General features: G+C 32.0%; 2 protein-coding genes and 1 long non-coding RNA gene across 3 annotated transcripts in view; all 3 read left to right on the plus strand.

Moving 5' to 3' along the window:
- The first annotated feature begins 835 nt into the window (after positions 1 to 835).
- On the plus strand, positions 836 to 4,132 carry LOC134700571 (uncharacterized). The gene has a single exon (XM_063561948.1). It carries the CDS (start codon positions 836 to 838, stop codon positions 4,130 to 4,132), a length of 3,297 nt encoding a protein of 1,098 aa, XP_063418018.1.
- A 298-nt stretch (positions 4,133 to 4,430) lies between these two features.
- On the plus strand, positions 4,431 to 21,470 carry LOC134700481 (uncharacterized). Its single transcript, XR_010103888.1, has 7 exons — positions 4,431 to 4,494; positions 12,815 to 12,863; positions 13,944 to 13,994; positions 16,723 to 16,805; positions 17,048 to 17,166; positions 19,302 to 19,385; positions 21,383 to 21,470. It is a non-coding gene; the product is annotated as an uncharacterized LOC134700481 (long non-coding RNA).
- A 1,068-nt stretch (positions 21,471 to 22,538) lies between these two features.
- The window catches only part of LOC134700478 (uncharacterized), a 91,486-nt gene continuing 86,938 nt past the window's right edge, over positions 22,539 to 27,086 (plus strand). Inside the window, exons 1-2 of the mRNA XM_063561871.1 lie at positions 22,539 to 22,631; positions 23,086 to 23,190. Of these exons, the coding sequence (XP_063417941.1) occupies positions 22,554 to 22,631; positions 23,086 to 23,190 (183 nt within the window). The 5' untranslated portion in view covers positions 22,539 to 22,553. The remainder of the gene's footprint in view (positions 22,632 to 23,085; positions 23,191 to 27,086) is intronic.

Genomic DNA, 27,086 nt, shown 5'->3' on the forward strand with positions numbered 1-27,086 from the left:
ATATAATTTCATTTTTATAAGATATCTCATTTATTATATAAGATATCTTTAATGTTATATGATATATCTTTAATGTTATATATAAGATAACTCATAAAGTTTATATGATATCTTATATACTTTATAAGATATCTTCTAAAGTTTATATGATATCTTATATACTTTATAAGATATCTTCTAAAGTTTATAAGATATCTTCTAAAGTTTATGAGATATCTTATTAACAATTTTTATATAAGATATCTTATATAATTTATACGATATCTAATGTAGTTTATAAGATATCTCATATAGTTTATAAGATATCTTATATAGTTTATGAGATATCTAATAAAGACAATTATATCAGATATCTGATAAACTATATAAGATATCTTGTAAACTATATAAGATATCTTATAAACTTTAGGAGATATTTTATAAACTAAATAAGATACTTCCTATAATATATAAGATATCTGATTTAATTTCATTTTTATGAGATATCTTATATATTATATAAGATATCTTTAATGTTATATAAGATATCTCCTAAAATTTATAAGATATCTTATATACTTTATAAGATATCTTCTAAAGTTTATAAGATATCTTCTAAAGTATATGAGATATCTTATAAACAATTTTTATATACGATATCTTATATAATTTTGCTATAGAGATAACTCAAATGTTTGCGTTATTCGCAAAGATTCGCATTATCAGTAAACACTTACATACCTAGGTAGAAACGTAAACACAAGTTTGCATGACGTTAACACGTTTCTGTTCAAAACACTATTAAAGTTGATCTTTTGTTATTGGTTCAATAAACACATATTGCATTTGCATTGAAATGTATTGTATTACATACTTGAATGACATTCTACTTGATTATAAGGGTGTTGGTAAAGCAGTAGACTCCAGCGACCCAATTACTCCATGGAGAATGCCAAGAGGTTATGGTGGGACTGCTATACTATGGAAGAAAAATCTTGACTCCATAGTCACTCCACTGTCTATAGGAAATAATCGTATACAATGCATAGAGATCAATGGTGACCCAAATTTATTAGTCATTTCAGTATATTTGCCGTGTAAAGGTTCAACAAATAGTCAAACAGAATTTCAAGAATGTCTAGATCTTTTGAATGAAATATTGACAACCTATGAACTAACACACCAAATAATAATAGGTGGTGACTTTAATGAGGAAATCTTTGGATCTAATGACTCGATAAGACAGAAATATATAGTGTCATTTATGGACGAACACTGTCTGTGTACAAAAGATACTGGAAAAACATTCATTAGCGCTAATGGGAGTGATTGTACTGCAATCGACTATATACTTTTTCAAGAAACTTTTAAAGAATCAATCATTAATATTAGGAAATGTGATTTAGTTGGGAATGTTTCTGACCATTATCCTCTTCTATTGTCTTTGGATTTCAAAACAACTAAGAGTTCAAATACGAAAACAGAATTTAAGACTAAAATGAAAGTTAAATGGGATAAAGCAGACTTGTTGAAGTTCACTGAGATAATTAATGAGGAACTTATTACATCTTTAAAAGTTATAAATACAAAAGATGATATAGAAACAGGTTTTCATGATATAACAGCTGTAATAACAAAAGCCACCAATGAGATAGCACAAAAACCAAAAATTCGAAAGAATAAACCAAAATCAAAAGTAACGTCTGAAGAAATTTTAAAAGCTATTAAGAATAAGAAATCAGCATTTTATTATTGGAAAGCAAATGGACGGCCAACTACTGATTGCTTAGATCCTTTTCTACTTGAAAAGAAAATTACAACACAGGAACTGAGAAAAACTTGTAGATTGGAAATTGCACAAAAACGCATGCAAGAAAGAAATGAAATTATTGAAGCAAGTTCATCAAACAAAACTCTCTTCTATAAACTTATCAACAAGCAACGTGGAAAACTATCTAGACGTATAGATGAGCTGAATGTAGGTGATAACATTTATAACACTCCAGAGCAAATAATGGAGGGGTGGAAAATACATTTTGGTCAACTAGCAGAAAACACTCTTGATGAAAATTTTGATTCCAATTATCTAAAGAATACTGAAAATGAATATAAAAACATCATTGAACTCTGCAGTGAGCAATTTATTCATGTTAATGTAACACAGGAAGAAATTTTAAAAGCTATAAACAGTCTGAACCGAAACAAGGCAGCAGATTTCTATGGCATTACAGCTGAGAATATTATCCACGGCGGTGCCAACCTTTTAACATACTTACAAGCTTTAATCAACAAATCATTTGAAAAACATTTTATTCCTGATTCACTCAAAATTGGAACCCTCTTTCCGGTATTTAAAAATAAAGGAGAATGTAAAAATGCAAAAAACTACAGAGGAATTACTGTAACACCAACATTCTCAAAAGTTATCGAGAAGATACTAAAATTTAGAGAGAACTGTAAAATAATAATATGTCAAAATCCGTTACAAAGAGGTTTCACAGAAAATTCATCACCATTACTTTGTGAACTTATAGTAGAAGAATTTGAAAGAGAGAATAAAGATCTTAAGCGCCCAACATATATAGGCCTCCTGGATGCAAAATATGCCTTCGATGTAGTGGTTCACGCAAACTTAATTAAAAGACTTCATCAATATGGTTTTTCAAATCAATCAATATTATTGATAGACAATCTTTACCAAAATGCAGTGTCATATGTCAAATGGGACAATAGCTTCTCAGAAGATTTCTTTAAAATAGAACAAGGTGTTCGGCAAGGCGGCACTCTCAGTGCTGATTTATATAAACTATATATAAATCCTCTTTTGAATTTTCTATGTGACTCTGGACTTGGTGGAAAAATTGGAAACATTAATTGCTGTGCACCGACATGTGCAGACGATGTTGCACTACTTGCCTGTAACCCATTAGATATACAAACAATGGTAGATATAGCCGTGGATTTCAGTAAGCGCGAAGGATACCATCTACAACCTTCAAAAAGCGTAATTTTACCTGTAAAAAGCAAAGCTAAAACTATAGAAACTAATTTAGGATTTTGGAAATTGAACGATACTGTAATGCCAGTGGTAGACAAAGCTTCACATATTGGAATAACGAGATCTCAAAACAATTCTGCACAAACAACTGTTGACGAAAATTTAAAAAAAAACAGAAGGGCTATCTACAGTCTAATGGGAACTGGTCTACATGGGGAGAATGGTCTTGATCCTGAAACATCAATTGCAATGTTGAGAACATATATTCTTCCAATACTAACCTATGGGCTTGAAATTGTGATACCAAAAGGCAAAATTCTTGACAATTTACAGATCCAATACAAAAAGTTACTTAAGCAAATTCTTTCACTAAATATTAATGTGGCTGACCCTGCTGTATACTTAATATCTGGTTTACTACCTATAGAAGCAGAAATACACTTAAAAATCCTATCATTGTTTGGAAATATTGCAAGATCAAATAAAAATTCATCTGAGTGGAAGCTAGCAGAAAGACAACTACAGATTAAGAGCTTTGATAGTAACAGCTGGTTTATAGACATGAAAAAGATATGTATCAAATATAGTCTAGAAAACCCATTATCACTACTTTATATTGATATGTCAAAAGGAAAATGGAAGAAATTGACTACCACAGCAGTACATAAATATTGGACAACAAGAATTAATGAAGAAATAATGTATTACTCAAGCTTGAAATACATTCCAACATCTTTATTTAAAGTTGGGAAAATTCATCCTTTGGCCTTAGCGAACAGTGCTAATCAAAGAGACATCAATAGAATTCCAATAAGAATAAAAATTGCAACTGGAACCTACATTCTACAAACGAATAGGGCAGCTTACAATCAAAACAACGTTGATCCAACTTGTAAATTATGTGACCAAGCAGAAGAATCACTTTCACATTTCTTGCTGTGTTGTAGAGCACTTGACCAATTTCGTACACCAATTTTGAAAAACATTATATATAAATGTAGTGAGCTTCCTGCTTTGCAACATTCTAATAGTCAGCTTGACATTTTGCAACTAATTATTAATCCATTCCACTATGCTTGCAGTGCTGAGTCAGAAAATGATATAAGCTATAGAATTGAACCTTTGTGTAGACAATTAATTTATAAATTACAATAGAGTTTTTGCAGATCGCCTAGGCTTAATATTAAGTTTTATAAATAGAATTTTAATAGTATAAAGACAATTTTTATCTTTTACATATAAAAGGATAAATAAATATCAAAAACTGTGAACTGTGTACATAATCCTCATAGTGTATATATATATTGATGGATTGATATTCTATACTGTTGCGGTGGTGGAACTATTTTTTATTGTTTTACTCCATATAACGGAGGTGTGCCTATATTGGCAGAAATTCACAGGATACAGATACAGATACCCGTATGTAGAAATGACTTGTCGACAATCATGGCGGTAATGTTTATAAGGGAAACGAAAATGGAAATTCTTTTAAACCAAGAGGACTATTTTTAAAGGTAATTTTCGATAGTCTGTTGAATATATATATTATATAAATATTTATTTATAATTTGGGAGTTGCTTTGCGTTTGATATGTTTGATGTGTATTGGGAACAGTATACCTATCAATATATATGTTCCTGATGTGTTTGAGCTTTTGATTTTGACATTTGATAAGGGACTTTCCGATTTGAATTTTGCATGGAGTTCGGCATTTTTGTTATTTTACTTTTCATTATTCAGACAGTTATATAAGTATATCGTAAGATTTATATTTGTGTGTTACATTAAATGACCTTTAGGATAAGAATATAATATTGTAGATTTTCGTGAACATGGGGGTATCAGGGATTCATCTTTTGTTGAAAAATGTGTTTTTAGTTTTTTATTATTTTTATTTTTGACAGCCTACTTTTTTAAACCTGCATCTCCGTATTTTCCTCCCTTTATCAAAGTTCTGAATCTACCAATGATCACCAATGGCAGCGGCGGATCCAGAACTTTTCCTAAGGGGGGGGGGGGGGGGCGCTGACTGACCTAAGGGGGCCCGCTCCAGTCATGCTTCAATGATTCCCTATATAATCAACCAAATAATTTTTCCCACAAAAGGGGGAGGGGGGCCCGCACCCCCCTGGATCCGCCTATGAATGGTGAAAGATATCATATGTTACACGTATATATGTCCCCTTCGAGGACCTCATTCTGAAATGCGAGAAGACAACTTTTCAAGTAACTATACTTTACCAAGTTATTTAATTCAATTCATAGTAAACCAAATAGAAAAGATGGACTTCGAATTCATAACACAAACTTGCTAAGCCTTGTTAGATGCACATATTTATTAGTTAAACAAGTCTTACAGGTTTTTCAATCGTCTTTGTGTATCGCCCCGTAAATGACTTGATTAACAAGTAATAGCTATCAGTGCTCTTTCAATAGGTAGCTTACAAAGGTAAATCTATTTAAAGGTCCATCTAACAAGAATTAAACATAACTTCCTTATTCATTGTACACGCAAATGTACCATTGATTATACCATTTGAATGAATCAGTCAGGTGACCTAGACATAAATTATTTTCCTGAATGTGACCTACCGAATTAGACCGTAGTTATTAAGGATTTGTACTAACATGAGCTACACGACGATTGCCGAACAGTGTGGAGTAGGATCTGTTAATCCTTCCAGAGCACATGAGATCAACCTCAGTTTTTTATGGGGTTCGTGTTGCTCAGTCTTTAGTTTTCTATTTTGTTTTTTTGGAAGTTATTATTTGTTTGTTGGTCTTTTCTTTTTTATCCATGGCGGCGTCAGTTTGTTTTCTGCTTATGAGTTTGAATGTCCCTCTGGTATCTTTCGCCTCTCTTTTATTGATTTATTTCCACCTACACTAAAACAACAATTTAGGCACAAATCATTCGTCTTTTTTTTTAGGTATAGTTAAACATTGTTCATTAAAAAAAATATTTAAAAAAGTAAACAACATTGACATGACATAGTATGCGTAGTAAAGACGGAAAATTAGCATCTATCTAGAGTACTATTTGTAGTAGCAGGCGCCTTCCGGAGTGTCATTGAACTTATAGACAGGACATTTTTTTGCCCTCCCCCTTATTTCAAAATCCCTTATTTTTTGTTTTCTTTTAATCAAGTTGTAACTATTTTTTGTGTTTTTCTGTGTTGTACTTCCATAAATGATAAATTTTCTACAAACAACGTTTGTTTATGATTTATATTAATATCAATTGCTAGTTTATTGTCGACAGCGGTCACTAATATTTATTTGTATCAGTATTGCCGATTGACGACCAAATGTTAGATTTTTTCGTCATTTTTTCTATGTGATCTTCATTACTGCAAAACGAATAATGTTTTGGAATGCAACTTTTTTGTTTTCTTTCAAGAAAACTGTTCACATGATCACATTTAGTACTAGTACATTGGACAATTCAGAGTCATTTAATCTCATTACGAAATTGTTTACAGCATTTTTGTTTACCATATAAGACTATGGAGCAGTCGGGGCGAGTCCAGGATTTTTCAAACGAGGGGTCGGCTTTATTTCAGAAAACGGAATCTATCTACTACCGACGAGCGGAAACAGCCCTTTACGCTATATAGGAATCTGCGATTCGAAGTTATAGTGTTGTTCTCTAGACAGCAAAACTTAAAAAAAAAAAAATCCTATCAGAAAATTTTCCGGAAACAAGTCCTGAAACGAGTTGTATATTATGCATAGTAGATAGTTTCCCGCCGCCTGTCAAAGTATTTTTCCTGAAACGATTGTGAAAGAAATGGTAAAAATAGACGTTTTTTGTCAAACATACTAAAAGATATATCAAATATGTTGTGTATACACACAGAGATGTGTTAGAATAAGACGTGCAAGTTGAAATGCTGGTCCCAGCTGTAGTCCAAATAATTATGACGTCTTGAAAGGCTATTATATTTTTTTTCTTTGACGCCTTACTTCGTTGATGTAAGGCGTTAAAGAAAAAAATTATAATAGCCTTTCAAGACGTCATAATTATTTGGACTAGTCCCAGCTGGTGCAGTGGTGGCACAGGCACTTGTTTCTATCCATTGGAAGAACCACTATCAACGTATATTTAAAATATACGTTGATAGTGGTTCTTCCAATGGATAGAAACAAGTGCCTGTGAGTGGTGGTCCTAGTTCCAAACAACAGTAAAATATACCAAGGACTTGTATAGTAGACTATACAAATCCTTGAATATACACATGTAATACTAAATAGTCATAGTTTTACTTTACAAGCAGTGGCGAATCCACTGACTGCATAAGAGGGGGCCGACTTCCAGTCATGCTCCAGTGATTCCCTAACTAACCAAGTTTTTCCCACAAAAAGGGGGGAGGATGGACCCCATGCCCTCCTCCCAAATCTGCCTCTAAGTTTTAACTAGTATATCTTTGACTCAGGCCCGTAGCCAGGAATTCTCAAAAAGGGGGGGGGGTATTTGGACTTGCAAACTCAACTTTAACAGTCACAATTCAAACAGAACCTTGAGTTTAACAGTGCTTGTATTTGTTTTCAAGATAAGGGTATGTTTGACTACCCAATAGGGTCTTTCACGTGACGGTCTGTACAGAGACAGTTCACACATTGTACAGAGTATCAATGGCACTGGCTACAATTACCTTGAAACCAAGTGACATATAATACTGTATAGTTATTGTTACGTCGGACATTAACTCTCGTAATGCTAGGCTTGGTTAGTAAGTGATTAATTACAAATGTAACAATACTTAGGTTGTGTTATTGTTATGTTAGATACCAACTTGATTCTGATTTTTGGGTACCACGATTTCCTGCGAAATACGAGAAAACGTAACATCCCGAAAAGAAGATGATATATCCTGAGAAAAGAAATTTTAATGGTGTTTTAGGTGTTTTTTTGCTTCAATTAGTGTTACAGCATACAATGATTAAGGGTTATGGCGTTCATAATTAATAAAAGTACACGGAATCTTCAGAAAATCAATTTTTATGTCTTGTATGCAAATTTCTTGTTGAAAACAATATGGCGGACGTTATATATTGTAAGGTAGATAACTCGACTTGAAAGTAAAGTAATGTAGTACTGTTGGCTCACTGAGGATTTTGTGTTGTAGGATTTCGGCAATTTATTTGTGATCTGGTACATTTGTATTATGATCTAATTGTGATAATATCAAACAAACCATACAATTATTTAAAGTCCAAAATAAGATATATACAAACATGACAAAATTTGCCATCTATTTTTTTTCTTAAAATTTTTATGTGCATTCTCTATTATTTGTTCCCTAAATGTCAACATCTTTCTGTATAATAAACATTGGAAATAGTGTCCATGGTGTACCCTTTATAAAAATCATTTTTTGAAAACATTTCCTTAACTTTGAATAATGAAACATATTGATTATAGAAACATGCACCAGTAAAAACATATAGAATAGGGGAATGGAGCACTTATTTCGTAACTGAATCTTAAAATACACCTTAAATCATTGGTGTTATTGTCAATGGTGAGACTATTTTGATAGGAATAAACTTAACGCTTGCCCAGTCGCCCATGGCGACCAGATTTTCAGCTGGGCGAATATATTTTATCATCCTGATCGCCCAGCTGGCGACTGTAAAAAAAATTGAAGTAAATCCCATTTGTACCCTTTCCCCCGCGATATTAAGGAAGACTGTTCCCAATAGGAAACCTGTTTGTCTTTTCAAAGCGATATAGTACTAAAGAGAGTATTTCCGAAAACCAGCGGATTCAATAAAAATGCAATTTCATTTCAAAAATTAGATTTGAATAAAAACGAGTAATATCTCTAAGTAGTATTCTTTCATATTGTCAAAAGTAGTAAACCACTATAAAAAGTAACATTACACCATAAAAAATGTTTTTCTCGGGATATATCATCTTGTTTTCGAAATATTACGTTTTTCTCGTATTTCTCGGGAAATCGTGGTACCGCTGATTTTTATTTTTTTTTGCTGAATTGTCATTGATATATTCTCGATAAAAATGACAATAGTTATTTAGTTATTATTGTTTCTATTAGTATTTTTATTATTTTTATTCAACAAATAATATTATAATATTGGTCAAATAGTGTTTTTAAAGTATTTATTGTTTTAATATATGTTCTTCAAGATAACAGTTTAGTTATGCCAAAGGTTAAGAATATAGTTCAATAATTTAATTTTGGATGTAAAGTGTCTTCTGATTGGCTGACATTATTTTGTTATGAGCCCATAGACATGATATATGTTCTTCAAGATAACAGTTTAGTTATGCCAAAGGTTAAGAATATAGTTCAATGGTTCCATGTTTAGAAGAAAAGTATTCAATTAAATGAATTTAACTGCAGCATCACTTGTTTGTGATGGCTGTCTTTAATTGTTCCACCTGACCAAAAATTTGTAAAACATGCACCAAAAGCACATACTGGATGCGCTGAAGATGCCGTTGAACAACAACATGAGCAATGAATACTATAAAAGAAAAACAAATGATATGTGGTATCCATTTATGACACAAAATCAGTACATGCACAGCCAAAAATCACACACGAATAGCAAAGGAACAGTGCTCTTATTGCTGTTCTTAATCTGAAAGTTACAGTCAGTCAAAGGTAATACTTGTACAACATTTTTTTTTGTACAAGTAGAAGTAAATAATATATACTTATAAAAGTTAATAATAATGTTGGAATAATCTACCCTTAATTTTCTCAAAAATTTACTTGTAAAAGTATTTTTTTTCCTAATCCCACAACAACTCTCCTGTTTTGAGATGTAAAAACATGACTTTAACAATTATTCTCAGGTTAGCTCATAATTTTTGTTCAACTTTCAATGTTTCGTCTCATTGATTCAACAAAGAAACTGATTGCCCAAAGGGCAAGGCCTTCAAAAATTGCCCCTTGGGGGCTTGTAAATGAGCAGTGCTCTTAAGATAACAGACAAATGAGATTTTAATTGGCCATGAAATTACTTATATGATTAGTAAAGACATCTGCAAAGGACAGACAATTAAAAATTCTATTAAAGCAAAGAAGTCCTAAAAATTAAAGAGTATCATGATAAATCATCTCATCTGGGCCCACAACAAACTCAGCCTTTTTCATATTCGGCATTAGAAAATCGAGACTATAACAAAATTCGTAATTATACTTTTTGCTATTAAGACTGCTGAACAAAGTTTTTGCTCAGTTCTTATTATTTTTCTTCTTGTGATCTATTTAGGCGTATTTTGAGGGGCCAACAGAAGGGATGAATTTACTATGTCTATAGAATCCTATGGGATTTTTTTTTAAATTTTCAAATGACTATAACTTGAAAACAGTAAGTGACAAACACACATGGTTTTCAGTAATGATCACAGGACCAGAAAACAAATCAAATTAAATTTAGGTTGAGTCCATGGGGTCACCCCACCCAACCCCTTATGTTTGAGAACTTAAAAACAGTCAAGATCCCCACACCTAAACCATATATATTCTTACATTGTACATGTTGTATATGGTACAATAAAACAAATCAAATGAAATAAGGTGAGTCCCCTGGGGTCAATCCCACCCCCTTGTTGTTTGAGAACTTGTTAACCATTGAGATCCCCACCTATGAACCATATATATTCTTATTCAGTACAATTAAATAAATCAAATGAAATAAAAGGCGAGTCCCCTGGGGTCAATGATAATCCCACCCCTTGTTGTTCGAGAACTTGTTAACAGTTGAGATCCCCTCCCATTAACCATATATATTTTTGTATGGGACAATGAAATAAATGAAATGAAATATAGAGGAACTCCAGAGGGGTCAGTCACCCAACCCATTTCTTTTTGAAAACTTGTAAACAATCGAGATCCCCACCCCTAAATCATATACATTTTTGTATGATGCAACAAATCAAATGAAATAAAATGGGAGTCCCTTTGGGTCAGCCCCACCCCTCTTGTTTGAGAACTTGTATTGGATATTAAAACAAATCAGATGAAATAAAAGGCTAGTCCCCTAGGGTCACTCTTACCCCTATCTCCTGCCTGTTTTAGAAGTTGTAAACTGTCTAGATCCCCACCCCTGAATCATGAATATTGCTGTACATGATTTCAAGAAAATTTGAATGACATACAGGTGTAATACCTAGACGTCACTTGTGCATATCACTTTACTAGACCAGACAAATTTGTATTGAACTTTGCCCAATGTCAGGCGACCGTGGGCGTGGGAATGACTAATTTTGCGTGCTTTGTTTAGGAGACTTCGTAGCAGCATCCTGTAATAATTATTTCTTGTATAAAGTTTTTTTTTAAGTAGGACAAACGTTAACAACGCAATCTACACAACAAGTTACTTGTCACAAGCTAAACAAGTATATAAAATTGAGAATGGAAATGGGGAATGTGTCAAAGAGACAACAAGCCGACCATAGAAAAAACACAGCAGCAGAAGGTCACCAACATGTCTTTAATGCAGCGAGAAATTCCCGCACCTAGAGACGTCCTTCAGCTGGCCCCTAAACAAATAAATACTAGTTCAGTGATAATGAACGCCATACTAATTTCCAAATTGTACACAAGAAACTAACATTAAAATAATACATTTGTTAATACAAGACTAACAGGGGCCAGAGGCTTCTGACTTGGGACAGGCGAAAAAATGCGGCGGGGTTGAACATGTTTGTGAGATCTCAACCCTCCCCCTATACCTCTAACCAATGTAGAAAAGTAATCGCATATCAATACGCACATTAAAATTCAGTTCAAGAGAAGTCCGAGTCTGATGTCAGAAGATGTAACCAAATAAAATAAACAAAAAGACAATAATACATGAATAACAACAGACTACTAGCAGTTAACTGACATGCCAGCTCCAGCTAAATTAAGCTGACTGAAAGATTATGATTTCATCATGTGAACATCAGGCACAATCCTTCCCGTTAGGGGTTTAGAATCATACCATCATAACAAACATGTTCAGACATGGTTCAACCAATATTTATCTGAAACTGAAATTAAGCTATTTTATATTTTCAGTTTAAAGATATACTGTCCATTTTTATTTGATTCAAATCCAGTGAATTTATACTTGGTAAAGGTAAGTTTTATTTCTGCCTGAAAGATCTACTGTTCGTTTTTATTTGATTCAAGTCCAGTCAAATTATTACTTTAGTAAAAGTAAGTGAATATTATAGTCAAATTGTATTGGAACGTTTGGTTATTTATTTTATCAAATGAAATTCAGAAATATATTTCAATTGTAAATGTTAAATATTCTTAAAGGGGAGATAATCAAGAAATAACTGGTGAATTTTAAGGAGCATTACACCAGCGCTTATTTCTGTTCTTTTTTGTCCGCACCATATGTAGATATGATTTAAAATTATTCAAGCTACTCTTCAAATCTTTCCATTTTCATCACTTTGATTTTTAATTCTTTTTAAACAGGATTAACATTTTACACTCATCTACTTTTGTGAAAAAAATTGGAAACAAAAAATAACATGACATCATTACAAAATTAATTGCATTTGGGAGTCCAAACCAAACAAAACACAGCAATCATTACAGTGTGAGTTGCTTAAAAAGTAAGAGTTTTTAAGAAGTCACTTGTGACGTAGGAAAGAAAGATTGGATGTTAATGGCAATGAGACAGCAACCATTCAATGAAAGAGGTCAACATTGTATTCAACCAATGAAAACTTAGTACTTACATTAATGAGCAACACAAGTGCCACATTTTTAATTTTGTGTTTTGTGTACTGGTGTTTGTCTTTTTCTTTTTTAGCCAAATTTTTATTTTGAACTTCTATTATTTATATTTATTAGATCCATGTCCAGTAAATGTGATCCTTGTCCAGTCACGTTACTATTGTAGGTAAGTGTACAGTATATGTGAACTTACACATAGGATTATTTACTATTGAAATTTGTTTCCAATGTAAAATATTCAAACTCTGTAAGGGGAGATAATCAACATATAGTTTTTACATTCAAAATACCATAACTCCAATGTTTTTATAGTATGATAGTAAACAAGACACAAATAATGTGATGACATCATTACAATGTTGTTTGCCTTCAAAAATAGATTGGTTGAACTTAAGCATTGAACTTGTGCTAAAGAAAAATAAAGTGAGCTAAATGTCAATGAGACAGCAAATCAACAAAGCAAGAATGGAGAAGTGTACAGGTCAATATATATAAGAGATGTGTACAGGTCAATATATAGTCAACAATTCAAAAATAACCTCACATGACAAGGTCTACATTTTCATAAATCTGGCCATAAAATTTAGGATCATTCATGTTAATGAAATAACTAAGAAATAATTCATGGAAGCCATAGATTCTAACACTCTTGATAAAATTCGAATATCAAAGCCTAGGCCATGTAGGCCATGTGTAAATTTCAAACAATCTATGGCTTCTATGAATTATTTCAATTCTAATAGGACAAATACGGTCATAAAAAAAATGAAGCAAGTTTGGGTATCCTGTGTGTGTTCTTTTTTACTCCTTGTTAGATATAGCATTCTAATACATCTGTATCTTGCATGGATTATTTGGTGAATAACCACTTGAAAAAATCTTTTTAATTCTTTCAACATTTTCAATTCTCAAACCCAACATTTGCAATTTTTATTTTCATGTTTTTTACGTAAGCTTCTGTCAAATCCAAAGATGACATTTCGTAACTAAGGAGCCGCCATGTTGCTGAAATCAGAAAACCTTCAAATAATGCAAAAAAAATAGAAAATAAAGCAAAACTTACCTCAAAATCAGTTTTAAAACAATATCATACAAATTTCGATGGTTTAAACAACACACACACATTGATATATTTATATAACAAGTACGAATGAAGTATTTTAAAGTCATACTTCAATTTTTCAAATGTATTGTGCTTAAACAAGTAAATTATATATGATTTATACATTGTAGTTTTTTTTCACAGATGCTTTAGATGATGGCACAACCTCACTTATAAATTAGGCTGACCTCAGAGGTACATAAGTATTTATCTTATAGTATGTATTGTATAATATATGTTTTTAAAGACAAATCATTTCCTAAAAACCGCCTCAATGATCTTCAGGGTGTTGTGGTATATTGTGTTCAACTTAAGTGCCAGTCTGCCTAAGAATCAGGCAGTGATGAAAACATGACCAAAAAACCCCACCCAATTTGACATTGATTTCAGTTCATAAAATGTAGTTATGCACAAAAATAACATTCATTTCCGTTTTCTCTTCTGGTAATAGAAGATACAATTTGGTTGAAATGCACTACAAATTAACAAATAAGGGGAGATAACTCTGTAATTTGCTATCATTCTAACCAATTTTCTAACCAAGTTATTTGATATTACCAGACACACACAAACGAAAGACCAATTAATTTTCACTCAGGATGATGGTTAGTATAAAATAGCATGATAATCTCGGTGGTTTTTTTCTGACCATGTTTTGATTTTTACCTAAATTGCCTGATTCTTACAAAGACTGCTGGCACTTAAGGTAGATCACCAGTATATATTTTTTGAGACAGAATTTTTTTATAATTTGCCAAAATGAAGATTTTACTATGCTCTTTTCAAAAATTTAATAAAAAGTATGGGTCACCGTGCTAATTTTCAAGGTATGAGTCGTTGAAAATTGCCAACATTTGGTTAGTTTGTTCATGAAAAAACACATTAGTGTGCATAAAAAAAAATCTATGAGATAGAATTTTGAAATAAATTGTGAGAAGAAAGGTTTCATAATATGTTTTAAGAAAATAAAAAAAAAACTTGTTTTCTTGCTACAAGTAAATATAAAAAATTTCCCTATTAGCCCAGTATAAATTTTGTACTAAAAGAGTTATTTCCCCTTAAATGGCTCATTTGAAAAAAATGATTTTAAAACCATAGAAAATGATATTTGTTAAAATATTTTGTATAATACAGTTGATTAACAAGTTTTCTTTAAATAGAAAAAAACTTCTAACAATTGAATTGCGAATCTGTCTCCAAATTTGCAGATTTAGGCAAATAACTAGACCGATTTTGTACTGTGATTGTACAATCCAAGATGGCGGTATACCATCAATCTACCTTAAGTGTGTGAGGTGGTGGGTTTGAACTGTGGGCAGTTCAATCAAAGACTTGAAAATTAATATTTGCTGCTTCTTCAAAATGAAGTTTTCACATCTGTCTTACAGCCACTTCCTGTTTTCACATCTGTCATACAGCCACTTCCTGTTTTCACATCTGCCATATAGCCACTTCCTGTTTTCACATCTGCCATATGGCCACTTTCTGTTTTCACTTCTGCCATACAGCCACTTCCTGTTTTCACATCTGCAATACAGCCACTTCCTGTTTTCACATCTGCCATACAGCTACTTACTGTTTTTACATCTGCCATACAGCCACTTCCTGTTTACGCATCTGCCATACAGCAACTTCCTGTTTACGAATCTGCCATACAGCCGCTTCCTGTTTTCACATTTACCATACAACCACTTCCTGTTTTCACATCTGCCATACATCCACTTCCTGTTTTCACATCTGCCATACAGCCACTTCCTGTTTTCACATCTGTCATACAGCCACTTCCTGTTGTCACATCTGCCATACTGCAACTTCCTGTTTTCACATCTGTTAACCAGCCACTTCATGTTTTCACATCTGCCATACTGCATCGTCCTGTTTTCACATCTGCCATACTGCAACTTCCTGTTTTCACATCTGTCATACAGCCACTTCCTGTTTTTACATCTGCCATACAGCCCTTCCTGTTTTCACATCTGTCATACAGCCACTTCCTGTTGGTTGATAGTTTGAAATAATACAACACTCATTTTACAATGAACATTTCTTTTTCTTTGCATCTATATGGAAGGGAATGCTTTTATATCTGATGAGCAGCTTGGTAATGTTGATTTGTAGAATGTTAGCAATTTTTGTTTCTACAGTGCAACTTCTTTCTGTTAACCAATAGTTTTAAATTATACAACATTGATTGTACAGAGAAAATGTTCATGGAAATGCATGTTATGATAAACAATGATACAAGAATGCCTAGATAAAAAAACAAAGATATAAACAATTACAGGACGTCCATCAGCCTTCAACAATAAGCAAAACCAATGCCATACGATGATGAGGAGTTGTGGTATGATTAACAATGATACAATTATTCCTTATCCATAGGACACAGTTATAAACAATAACAGGACGTCCATCAGCCTTCATCAATGAGCAAAACCCATACCATATAATCATCTATAAAAAGCCTTGGTATGATAAAATGTAAAACATTTCAAAGGAAAAAACGCACAGCCTACTACAACAATGAAGTAAAAACAAATATGGTACAAAATTAAAGGTCCTGGCTGCAGACAGGCACATAAAGAATAAAAAAAATATTGAATTTAATGTAGATATAGGAAGATGTGGTGTGAGTGCCAATGAGACAACTCTCCATCCAAATAACAATTTAAAAATTAAACCATTATAGGTTAAAGTACGGCCTTCAACACGGAGCCTTGGCTCACACCGAACAACAAGCTATAAAGGGCCCCAAAATTACTAGTGTAAAACCATTCAAACGGGAAAACCAACGGTATAATCTATATATGACTGTTCTAGTTGATTATAGACAGTGTTTCGAGAAGCTGAAAAATGATATTTAATATTCAGATATTTTTCTGTGTGTCTTAATGCTGGTAAATAAAACTTTTGAAATTGCTAGGTCTGGGAAAGTGCAATAGATGTTCTGGTGTTCGATGGAAAGAGTCCCACCCTGTTTGTAGAATACATTTGTACCTCATTTAGGTATGTGATTAGATTTTTAAGGTTTTGAGTTCAGTTCATTAAATTAAATAGTGCAGAAAAGTTGAGATAAACTACTGTTTCAATGCTATTATATATTATTTGAATGAAATAAGAAGATGAAAATATTAGGTCAGTATTTTACCACCCATATTGATCATGTATTTTCAATAGGCAATAACACAAATACCTCAATTAAAATTCAACAGTATATACTGAATATAACTTTTCTTTTCTATTTTTAGGCTATAATGGAGGATTGGAATAGTGGAAGATTTACTTAATAGTCTCCTTGCCATTTGTTGTTTTGTTCCCCATTATTGTACAATTAGTTTTAGCCGCTATAATGGAGTATTGGAATGAGGTACGATTTACTTAATAGTCTCCTTGTCATGTGTAGTTTTGTTCCCCATTATTGTACAATTGGATACAAGTATGTGATAACTTGAGATAAAAACTAGTAGAATTCTAAGTGAACTACCAAACTACTTATTCCAAAAACAAAATAATACAAAACTGGGACAAAGCAAGGTGCACTCGAAACATTTGACACTTTTACTCATTACACGGGTGACACAAAAAGGATTTGAATCAGTATTCAGTAACTAAACAAAACAAACAAAAATGCAGTTTAAAAAATTAAGCGAATATTTTTCAAGTATGAATGTACATGATGTATGAGGGGGTGGACAGCTTCTGAAGGAGGTGGGAGGTGGGAGGCGGTACCGTAGGTTGGAGAGAAAAAGAAGATTATAAAAGTTGGTGGTGGGAAATAGTGTATTATTTATGTAGTACCTTCAGAATCCTTGTTTACAATGTCAAATATGTAACTCTAAGTAGGTCTGTAGAGTTATTTGAAAAAAATATTGGGACAATTTTTCTAAATAAAAAAAAATAAAATACAGAAGTTATTTCCCCTTGTCATTGTTAAGTTTATGTGAGTTGAATAAGACCAATCTATTTTATGGTATAAAGAGCTAACTGATCGATACAACACCCTTTTTTAAAAGGACAAAAGTAGGGGCAATTAAAGGACTAAGTGAATGAAACACAACTACATGTCTTCAAAAGGCAATTAAAGGACTTAGTGAATGAAAAACACAACTACATGTCTTAAAAAGGAAAAAAGTAGGGGCAACTAAAGGACTAAGTGTATAACATGTCTTTAAAGGACAATGGTCAAAGTCCAGAAAATACTACAAGAAAGAAAATTCAAGGATATGCCAAATCTAGTCCATGATTTTATAAAAAAAATATTTTTTTGAAGGTTAACAATTTTGTCAAGCCTGCGACTGTAGTCCTGAAGTCGCAGAAAGCTCGAGATAGGGATAGTGATCCGATGGCGGCTAACGTCTTAAAAGCTTCATATTTTAGAAGGTTGAAGATCTGGATGCTTCATACTTTGTTACAGATGCCTCATGTTATGAAGTTTCATGGTCATTTCCATGGTTCAGTGACTACTTGAAAACAATATTTTTTGTAATGTTAAATTCTCTCTTATTATAAGTAATAGGATTACTATATTTGGTATGTGTGTACCTTGCAAGGTCTTCATGCCCGTTAGACACTTTTCACTTGACCTCGACCTCATTTCATGAATCAGTGAACAAGGTTAAGTTTTGGTGGTCAGGTCCATATCTCAGATACTATAAGCAATAGATCTAGTATATTCAGTGTATGGAAGGACTGTAAAGTGTATATGTCCAACTAACAGGTGTCATCTGACCTTGAACTCATTTTCATGGTTCAGTGGTTACAGTAAGGTTTTTGTGTTTTGGTCTATTTTTCTTATACTGTATGCAATAGGTCTACCATATTAAGTGTATGGAATGATTGTAAGGTGTACATGTCTAGCTGGCAGGTGTCATCTGACCATGACCGCATTTTCATGGTTCAGTGGTCAAAGTTCAGTTTTTGAGTTTTGGTCTTTTTATTTAATACTTTATGCAATATGTCAACTATATTTGTTGTATGGAAATATTTCATGATGTATATGTCAATTGCACAGGTTTTATTTGACATTGACTTCATTTTCACAGTTCATTGCTCAGTGTTAAGTTTTTGTGTTTTGGTCTGGTATTCTTAAACTATAACCAATAGGTGAACTATATCTGTTGTTAGGAAGAATTGTTAGCTGTACATGCCTTGACATCATTTTCATGGTTCATTGGTCAATGTTTAGTTTTCTTGGTTAAAATGTTAAGTTTATGTGACAGTTGTGATAAAGCTTTTTTTTAAGGACTATCAACATAATATCAATGATTAGTAAAGAAGGCGAGACATTTCAGTGTGTGCACTCTTGGTGTTTTTCTTTATAATATAAAATGCATAAATCCCAACAATTTTATGATATTTAAAGAAATCCTCTCTGTCTGTTATTTGAAGGAAGGATACTACTGATATATGTAGGCATTGCTAAACAGAAGAAAACATAATTATTACCAAATTTAACAGTAAGGACATTCATTACAATATATTTTTATTACGGTTTACTTACAGAAACTTACTACAGCTGCTGGGAATAGAGATATAGAAGCCTTAAAATTATGTCTACAGAATGGTGCAGACATTGATTATCAAGATGTAGGTAAAATAGTCACATTCAAAACTACCTTATTTTAATAATTCATAGAAAAATCATTTGAAGATACAGCCTTTTATGGTACATGTACAAAAAAGACACAAAACTACATGTTACTTAAAATTAAAGCACAGTGAAACAGTGAAAACTATAAAAAAAACTTCAAAATGTTGAATATTGTACATAAACACACGACAACAATTTACTTTAGAACTATAATAACAGAAGTATAAAAAATAAAAAAACAAGTTGCTTCAGAACATAACAGATTGTACATAAGCAGTATAAAACAAACAAAGTTCTAAAAATTACTTCAGAACATAACAAATTGTACACAAGCAGTATTAAACACACAACCACAGGTTACTTCAGAACATAACAGATTGTACATTAGCGGTATAAAACACATAACAAGTTACATCAGAACATAACAGATTGTACATAAGCAGTATAAAACACTCAACCACAGGTTACTTCAGAACATAACAGATTGTACATCAACAGTATAAAATATACAACTGCAAGTTACCTTAGAACATAACAGATTGTACACAAGCAGTATAAAACACATAACAACAAGTTACTTCAGAACATAACAGATTGTACACCAGCAGTATAAAACACACAACAACATGTTACTCCAGAACATAACAGATTGTACATTAGCAGTATAAAACACATAACTACAAGTTACTTCTGAAATAATATAATAATATTTATCGCTATTTTGTGCATTTTTCCTTGGATATTTTTTTGTGATAATTTTCATACCATGCTACTCGCTTGAGATGGAAATGTATTGCTAGAAACTAAGGAGCCACGTGGCGTTGCTAATGAAATTGACATGAAATTGACAAAGTTGTCATAGGTAAAATAACGATAAACAGATTATCATTGGTCATCTCAACTCGATTGCTTTTCTTGCTTTCGCCGTGACTGGCTCAAGCGAGAAAATTAATCTTGTTGAGATCACCAACGATAATCTATAAATCTGTATGGAAACTGATATTTATATCATTATACTGAATTCGATATTAAATCAAAATCTGTTTTTAATTTAACAGTTTTAATGAGAGAGAAAATATGCATAAAGGTATTTTTTTTCTCTCGTTAATTGTTTTTGTTTGTTTTGAATTATAGTTGATAAAGTTCTTTACAAGACCATTTTTTACACCAAGGTTTAACAGCGGAAGTAAAACAAATATCACACATGTATGTTATTGCTTCACTTTGACCACATTCCTTAATATATACAAAATTATATTGTTAATTAGACAAGAATCATATAAAGTGGGGTCTCATTTTGTTTGTCTCCTCGAACTAAATCAGGAAATGTAACTATTTTTCATATTTCTTTGAAAAAGTTACTTTTTAAAAAATTGATCATTATTCTGAATCATGTTAATCAGACAGATTTAATCATTATATTAACAAATACTTGTTAGGATTATATAAAGTGAGATGTCATTTTACTCAGAGATTTGTAATGAAAAGTAAAATCACAAAAATACTGAACTCAGAGGAAAATCAATTTGGAAAGTCCATAATCACATGGCAAAATCAAAAAATCAAGAATCCATTGATATAAATATTTTATTCATTTCTTAAAAAAAAATTTAACATGACAGTTGAATAATTATACTGAATCTACACTTAAATCCTGTTGTTAATTAGACAGTTTAACGAACAAATATTTGTAAGAATCATATAAAGTGGGGTCTCATTTTACTTGTTATGTTCTACTGAATCCATTGATATAATTATTTTACACATTTTTGAAAAAAAAATTAAATCTTCAGCTATCAGGTTTAATTGAAGTTTTGACATTTCACAACAAAACATGTTTATTTAGTGTTTATATACAATATAAATACAAGTGTGACTGGTCATTTTATTCAGTTTTGACCACTGATTCATGTGATATATATTTAGTTTATATTTATTACACAACATTGTCCAGTTTATCAGACAAGTTTTGATGTCAGTTGTATTATTCCAGGCAAAAGGATACACAGCATTAATGTTTGTTGCCTTGAATGGATACCTGGAGGTCTGTAGATTCCTCATTGATAGAGGATGTAAGATCGACATCACAGCAACAGTATGTTATCTACTTAGTCTGATCACATTACTATTAATCTACACTAAATCATGTTGTTAATTAGACAGTTTTAACGAACAAATATTTGTAAGAATCATATAAAGTGGGGTCTCATTTTGTTTGTTTTGTTCTACTGAATCCATTGATATAATCATTTTACACATTTCTTGAAAAAAATATTTTTTTAAGATATCAGGTTTAATGGAAGTTCTGACATCTCACAACAAAACATGTTTATTTAGTGTTTATATACAATATAAATACAAGTGTGACTGGTCATTTTATTCAGTTTTGACCACTGATTCATGTGATATATTTTGTTTATATTTATTACACAACATTGTCCAGTTTATCAGACAAGTTTTGATGTCAGTTGTATTATTCCAGAGAGATGGAGAGACAGCATTAATGTTTGCTGCCAGGAGAGGACACCTGGAGGTCTGTAGACTCCTCATTGATACAGGATGTAAGATCGACATCACATCAACAGTATGTTATCTACTTAGTCTGATCACATTACTATTAATCTACACTAAATCATGTTGTTAATTAGACAGTTTTAACGAACAAATATTTGTAATAATTATATCAAGTGGGGTCTCATTTTACTCGTATTATTGTTCTGAATCAGAAAATATAACTACTTTTCATGTTTCTTAAAAAAAATATTTTATTAAAATGAACAATTATACTGAATCTACACTTAATCCTGTTGTTAATCAGACAGTTTTAATGAACAAATATGTGTAAGAATCATATAATGTGGGGTCTCATTTTACTTGTTTTGTTCTACTGAATCCATTGATATAATTATTTTACACATTTCTTGAAAAAAATATTTTTTTAAGATATCAGGTTTAATGGAAGTTTTGACATTTCACAACATAACATGTTTATTTATTGTTTATATACAATATAAATACAAGTGTGACTGGTCATTTTATTCAGTTTTGACCACTGATTTATGTGATATATATTTTGTTTATATTTATTACACAACAATGTCCAGTTTATCAGACAAGTTTTGATGTCAGTTGTATTATTCCAGGAGGATGGAGAGACAGCATTAATGTTTGCTGCCAGGTTTGGACGCCTGGAGATCTGTCGTCTCCTCATTGATAGAGGATGTAAGATCGACATCACATCAGTATGTTATCTACTTAGTCTGATCACATTACTATTAATCTACACTAAATCATGTTGTTAATCAGACAGGTTTAATGAACAAATATTTGTAATAATTATATAAAGTGGGGTCTCATTTTGCTTGTTTTGTTCTACTGAATCCATTGATATAATTATTTTACACATCTCTTGAAAATTTTTTTTTTAAGATATCAGGTTTAATGGAAATTTTGACATTTCACAACAAAACATGTTTATTTATTGTTTATATACAATATAAATACTAGTGTGACTGGTCATTTTATTCAGTTTTGACCACTGATTCATGTGATATATATTTTGTTTATATTTATTACACAACATTGTCCAGTTTATCAGACAAGTTTTAATGTCAGTTGTAGGATATGTTGTATATTATTGATATTGACAACAAAGTATTGTACATTATAGTTACATGTTATTTGGTTATATTATAGAACCGTGGATTCACAGCTTTACATTATGCTGCTGAGGAGGGATATCTACAGATCACAAGATGTCTGGTAGAAAGAGGTGCCAGTCCCTTGGTTACAACACATAAGGTAATATTTTATGGTATATACCCAGTGTCCAACTATTTTAAAAAAAGTAATGAATCACTGAAATAATGTATACAATTTGTTGGGGTAAATTGATTTTTTCAAGGCTATAGTCAAAAGTCATATGATTGTGTAAATTGGACTTAAAATATGAAAAAGTTATATAGACTTGAATGGCTTAATTTAACTATAAAACACAAAGACATAGACTATCATACTGGCTGTAATTAAAGTCAGTGTAAACAAACAACTTGTCAAACAAAACTTGCACCAATCCGTTGTCATGACAATCATAACAAAGACTAATTACTAGACAATATTTGTATGTTCAATAAGGAGGAAATAAAATTGTTTAAAATTTTATATTGTGTTGGCACTTTGAAAATAATTTGAAAGAGATGATCCTATTAAGACTATATTTTTACTTCAAATTCCTGTATTCAAGCTGTCTAGTAGCAGAGATACAAAAAATGCTGAAAAAGAACAATATAAAGATATAGGTGGGTGTATTCAAGCTGTGTAATGGCAGAGATACATCTTTGTCACAATTTATTTATCATGTTTATGTATTTATTTAAACAATACCAGTGATAACACTAAAAACTATAAAATGCTGTAAAATAACAATTTAAAGATATAGGAGGGTATAGATAGGGTATACAAATATAGGAGGGTAAGGATGGGGAATATAGATATAGGAGGGTATGGTTGGGTGTACAAATATAGGAGGGTAAGGATGGGGAATATAGATATAGGAGGGTATGGATGGGGTATACAGATATAGGAGGATGTGGATGGGGTATACAGATATAGGAGGGTGTACATGGGGTATACAGATATAGGTGGGTATGGATGGGGTATACAGATACAGGAGGGTGTGGATAGGGTATACAGATATAGGAAATTGTGGATTTGGTATAAATATATAGAAGGATGTGGATGGGGTATACATATATAGGGGGATGTGGATGGGGTATACAGATATAGGAGGATGTGTATGGGCTATACAAACATAAGAGGGTGTATATATAGATGATAATTAAGGTAATGTATGTAAAGACAACTGTTTAGCCATTACACTTATATACAACTTATGTATTTCCACCCATGGCAACGTCACTGACAATATGACATTGAAAATGGACAAGTACAATAGTACGGATGATATGTGCCAGCGACAATCTCAACAGCAGATTGGCTATACATATATATAGGAGAATTTGGATAGTGTATGCAGACATAGGAGGGTGTGGATGGGGTATACAGATGTAAGAGGGTGTAGATGAGGTTTACAAATGTAATAGGGTGTGAATGGGTATACAGGTAGAGGGTGTAGATTGGGTATACAGATATCGGAGGTTGTGGATAGGGTTTACAGATATAGGAGGGTAAGGATGGGTTATACAGATATAGGATGGTGTGGATAGGGTATACATATATAGGAGGGTGTGGATGGGTACACTTATATAGGTGGGTGTGGATTGGTACAGATACAGGATGGTGTGAATGGGGTATATAGGTAGAGGAGGTTGTGGATTGAGTATACAGATATAGGAGGGTGTAGAGGAGGTGAACAGATATAGAGGGTGTTGATAGGGTGTACACATATTAAAGGTTGCAGCAGTTTTGTAACAATAACTCAAATATGCTTTGATCAGTTTTCAAAACCTTGCAATTTTTTTATATTTTAGATTTTACCTTTCCGAGTTATGGGATTTTATTCATTAAAAAAGGGTGATTTTCCAGTTTTCTGACAATAACTCAAAAGGGCTTTCAGCAGTTTTCATGAAACTTTGATGACTGGTTTATATTTATTGATGTAACCTCCCTTTAGTTATTTTATAAATTTCTGATGACATTGAGGAGTTATTAAATTTTATTCTTTGAAAAGGTGACAGGCGTATCAAGTGCTCATGGCACAGCTCTTTATTAGCTTTTCTAATCACTTGGCGTCCGTTAGAATTTACAAAAATCTTCTCCTCTGAAACCACTGGAACAAATTTAACTAAACTTTACCACAGTCATCATTTGGGTATTTCATTTAAAAGATGTGTCTGATGACCCCACTTGCATGACTTGCCAACAAAGATGGCTGACATGACTAAAAATAGAACATATGGGTAAAATGCAAGTTATGTCTTTTATTTTGAAGACTGTTATAAAGAAAATCTGACAGGAGCAAACATGTTCAGAATGTTGAGCTCTACCAATTGTCCATATACGTCAAAACTGTTGGACAACTTCTTACATGAGTTATTGACCTTATTTGACAAATTCTACCATTTGTTTTCTTTTTTGTGTTTTATCATGAAAACTGTAATTGACAGCTGAGAGAAACTTTAAATTGCAAAAAATGATCAGCAAGACAGGATCTACAAATACATCAGCAATGTCAAAATTGTCAGTTGACTCTTTATTAAGTTTTTGCCTTTTGATGACGATTTTTACCAATTTTGCGTGTTTTTGCCATACATCTTAAAAAATATAATAGATATATAGAAACCTAAATTATTAAAGATGATCAACAAGACAAGATTAACTAACAAGTAAAATGTTGCCGATATAGTTAGTTGACTGTCACTCTTTATAGGAGTGATTGCCCTTGAATGGGGATTTTTTTACCCTCTAAAGTGTTTTCAGCAAAAGCTAAGGAAGATAGATAGAAACTTAACAGCTATTTGATCAGCTTTACCAATTTAAATGAGGTTTTATTCTTGAATTCTTGGGGTTCTTTAATATGCTGAATCTAACCATGCATTATTTTTTTGGATTTTTGGCCCCGTTTATAAATTGGTCCACAATGAGGTCCAAATTTTTAACAACTTTTCGTCATTTTTTGTTACTTTTCTAAAAATCTTCTTCTCTGAAACTACTTTGCCAAATTTAACCAAACTTGGCCACAATTATCATTGTGGTTTATAGTTTATAAAATGTGTCCGATGACCCAGCCTACCAAACAAAATGGCTGACATGGCTAAAATTAGAACATAGTGGTAAAATGCAGTTTTTGCATTATATATCTTTGAAACTAAGACATTAAGGGCAAATCTTTCAAGATTTTAATGTCCATCAGAATAAGATATATCCCCTCACAAATTTTCAATTGAATCGGACAACCTGTTGTCGGGTTGCTGCCCTAAAATTGGTGATTTTAAGGAAATTTTGCAGTTTTTGGTTATTATTTTGAATACTATTATAGATAGAGATAAACTGTAAACAGCAATAATGTTCAGCAAAGTAAAATCTACAAATAAGTCAGCATGATCAAAATTGTTAGAGGACCCCTTAAGGAGTTATTGCCCTTTATAGTCAATATTGAACAACTTTTCGTCATTTTTGTAACTTGTATAAAAATCATTTCTAAAACTACTTGGCCAAATTTAACCAAACTTGGCCACAATCATAATACTAGGGTATCTTTTTAAAAAAAAAAGTGTCTAATGACCTGGCCTACCAACCAAGATGGCCGACATCAGTAAACACATTAACAGGTGAGCGACACAGGCTCTTGAGAGCCTCTAGTATTATATGTTGTTCCTATGGCCATTATCCACAAAAGGGTGTCTCAGATTTCAGATAGAATATATAGAACAAATTTTACACCTGATTAAACATTATCTTCTTTTATGTGGTTAGGATGTTTAACACTAAGTAGAGATTTAAGAGAGAATGAAATACCATAGGGACAATTTGAGACACCCATTTGAAGCCCATGATGTGTTGATTAAGATTTAGTTAAAATGAAAGAGCTAAATTTGTTCAAGTGAACTGACCGAGATTTTGCCACTAATTACATATTAATTGATTTAATAATGATTGCATAATAAAAATATTGCATTCATTTAAAAGTTTAATCTTTTATTTATCTATATATACCTCTTTTATTATTTTGCATGCGT

Source organism: Mytilus trossulus, unplaced genomic scaffold (assembly GCF_036588685.1).
Source record: "Mytilus trossulus isolate FHL-02 unplaced genomic scaffold, PNRI_Mtr1.1.1.hap1 h1tg000158l__unscaffolded, whole genome shotgun sequence".
Lineage (NCBI taxonomy): Eukaryota > Metazoa > Mollusca > Bivalvia > Mytilida > Mytilidae > Mytilus > Mytilus trossulus.

What these genes read in the sequence shown, in the direction of transcription:
- LOC134700571 (XM_063561948.1), top strand. Translation starts at nt 836, where the DNA reads ATGTATTGTATTACATACTTGAATGACATTCTACTTGATTATAAGGGT.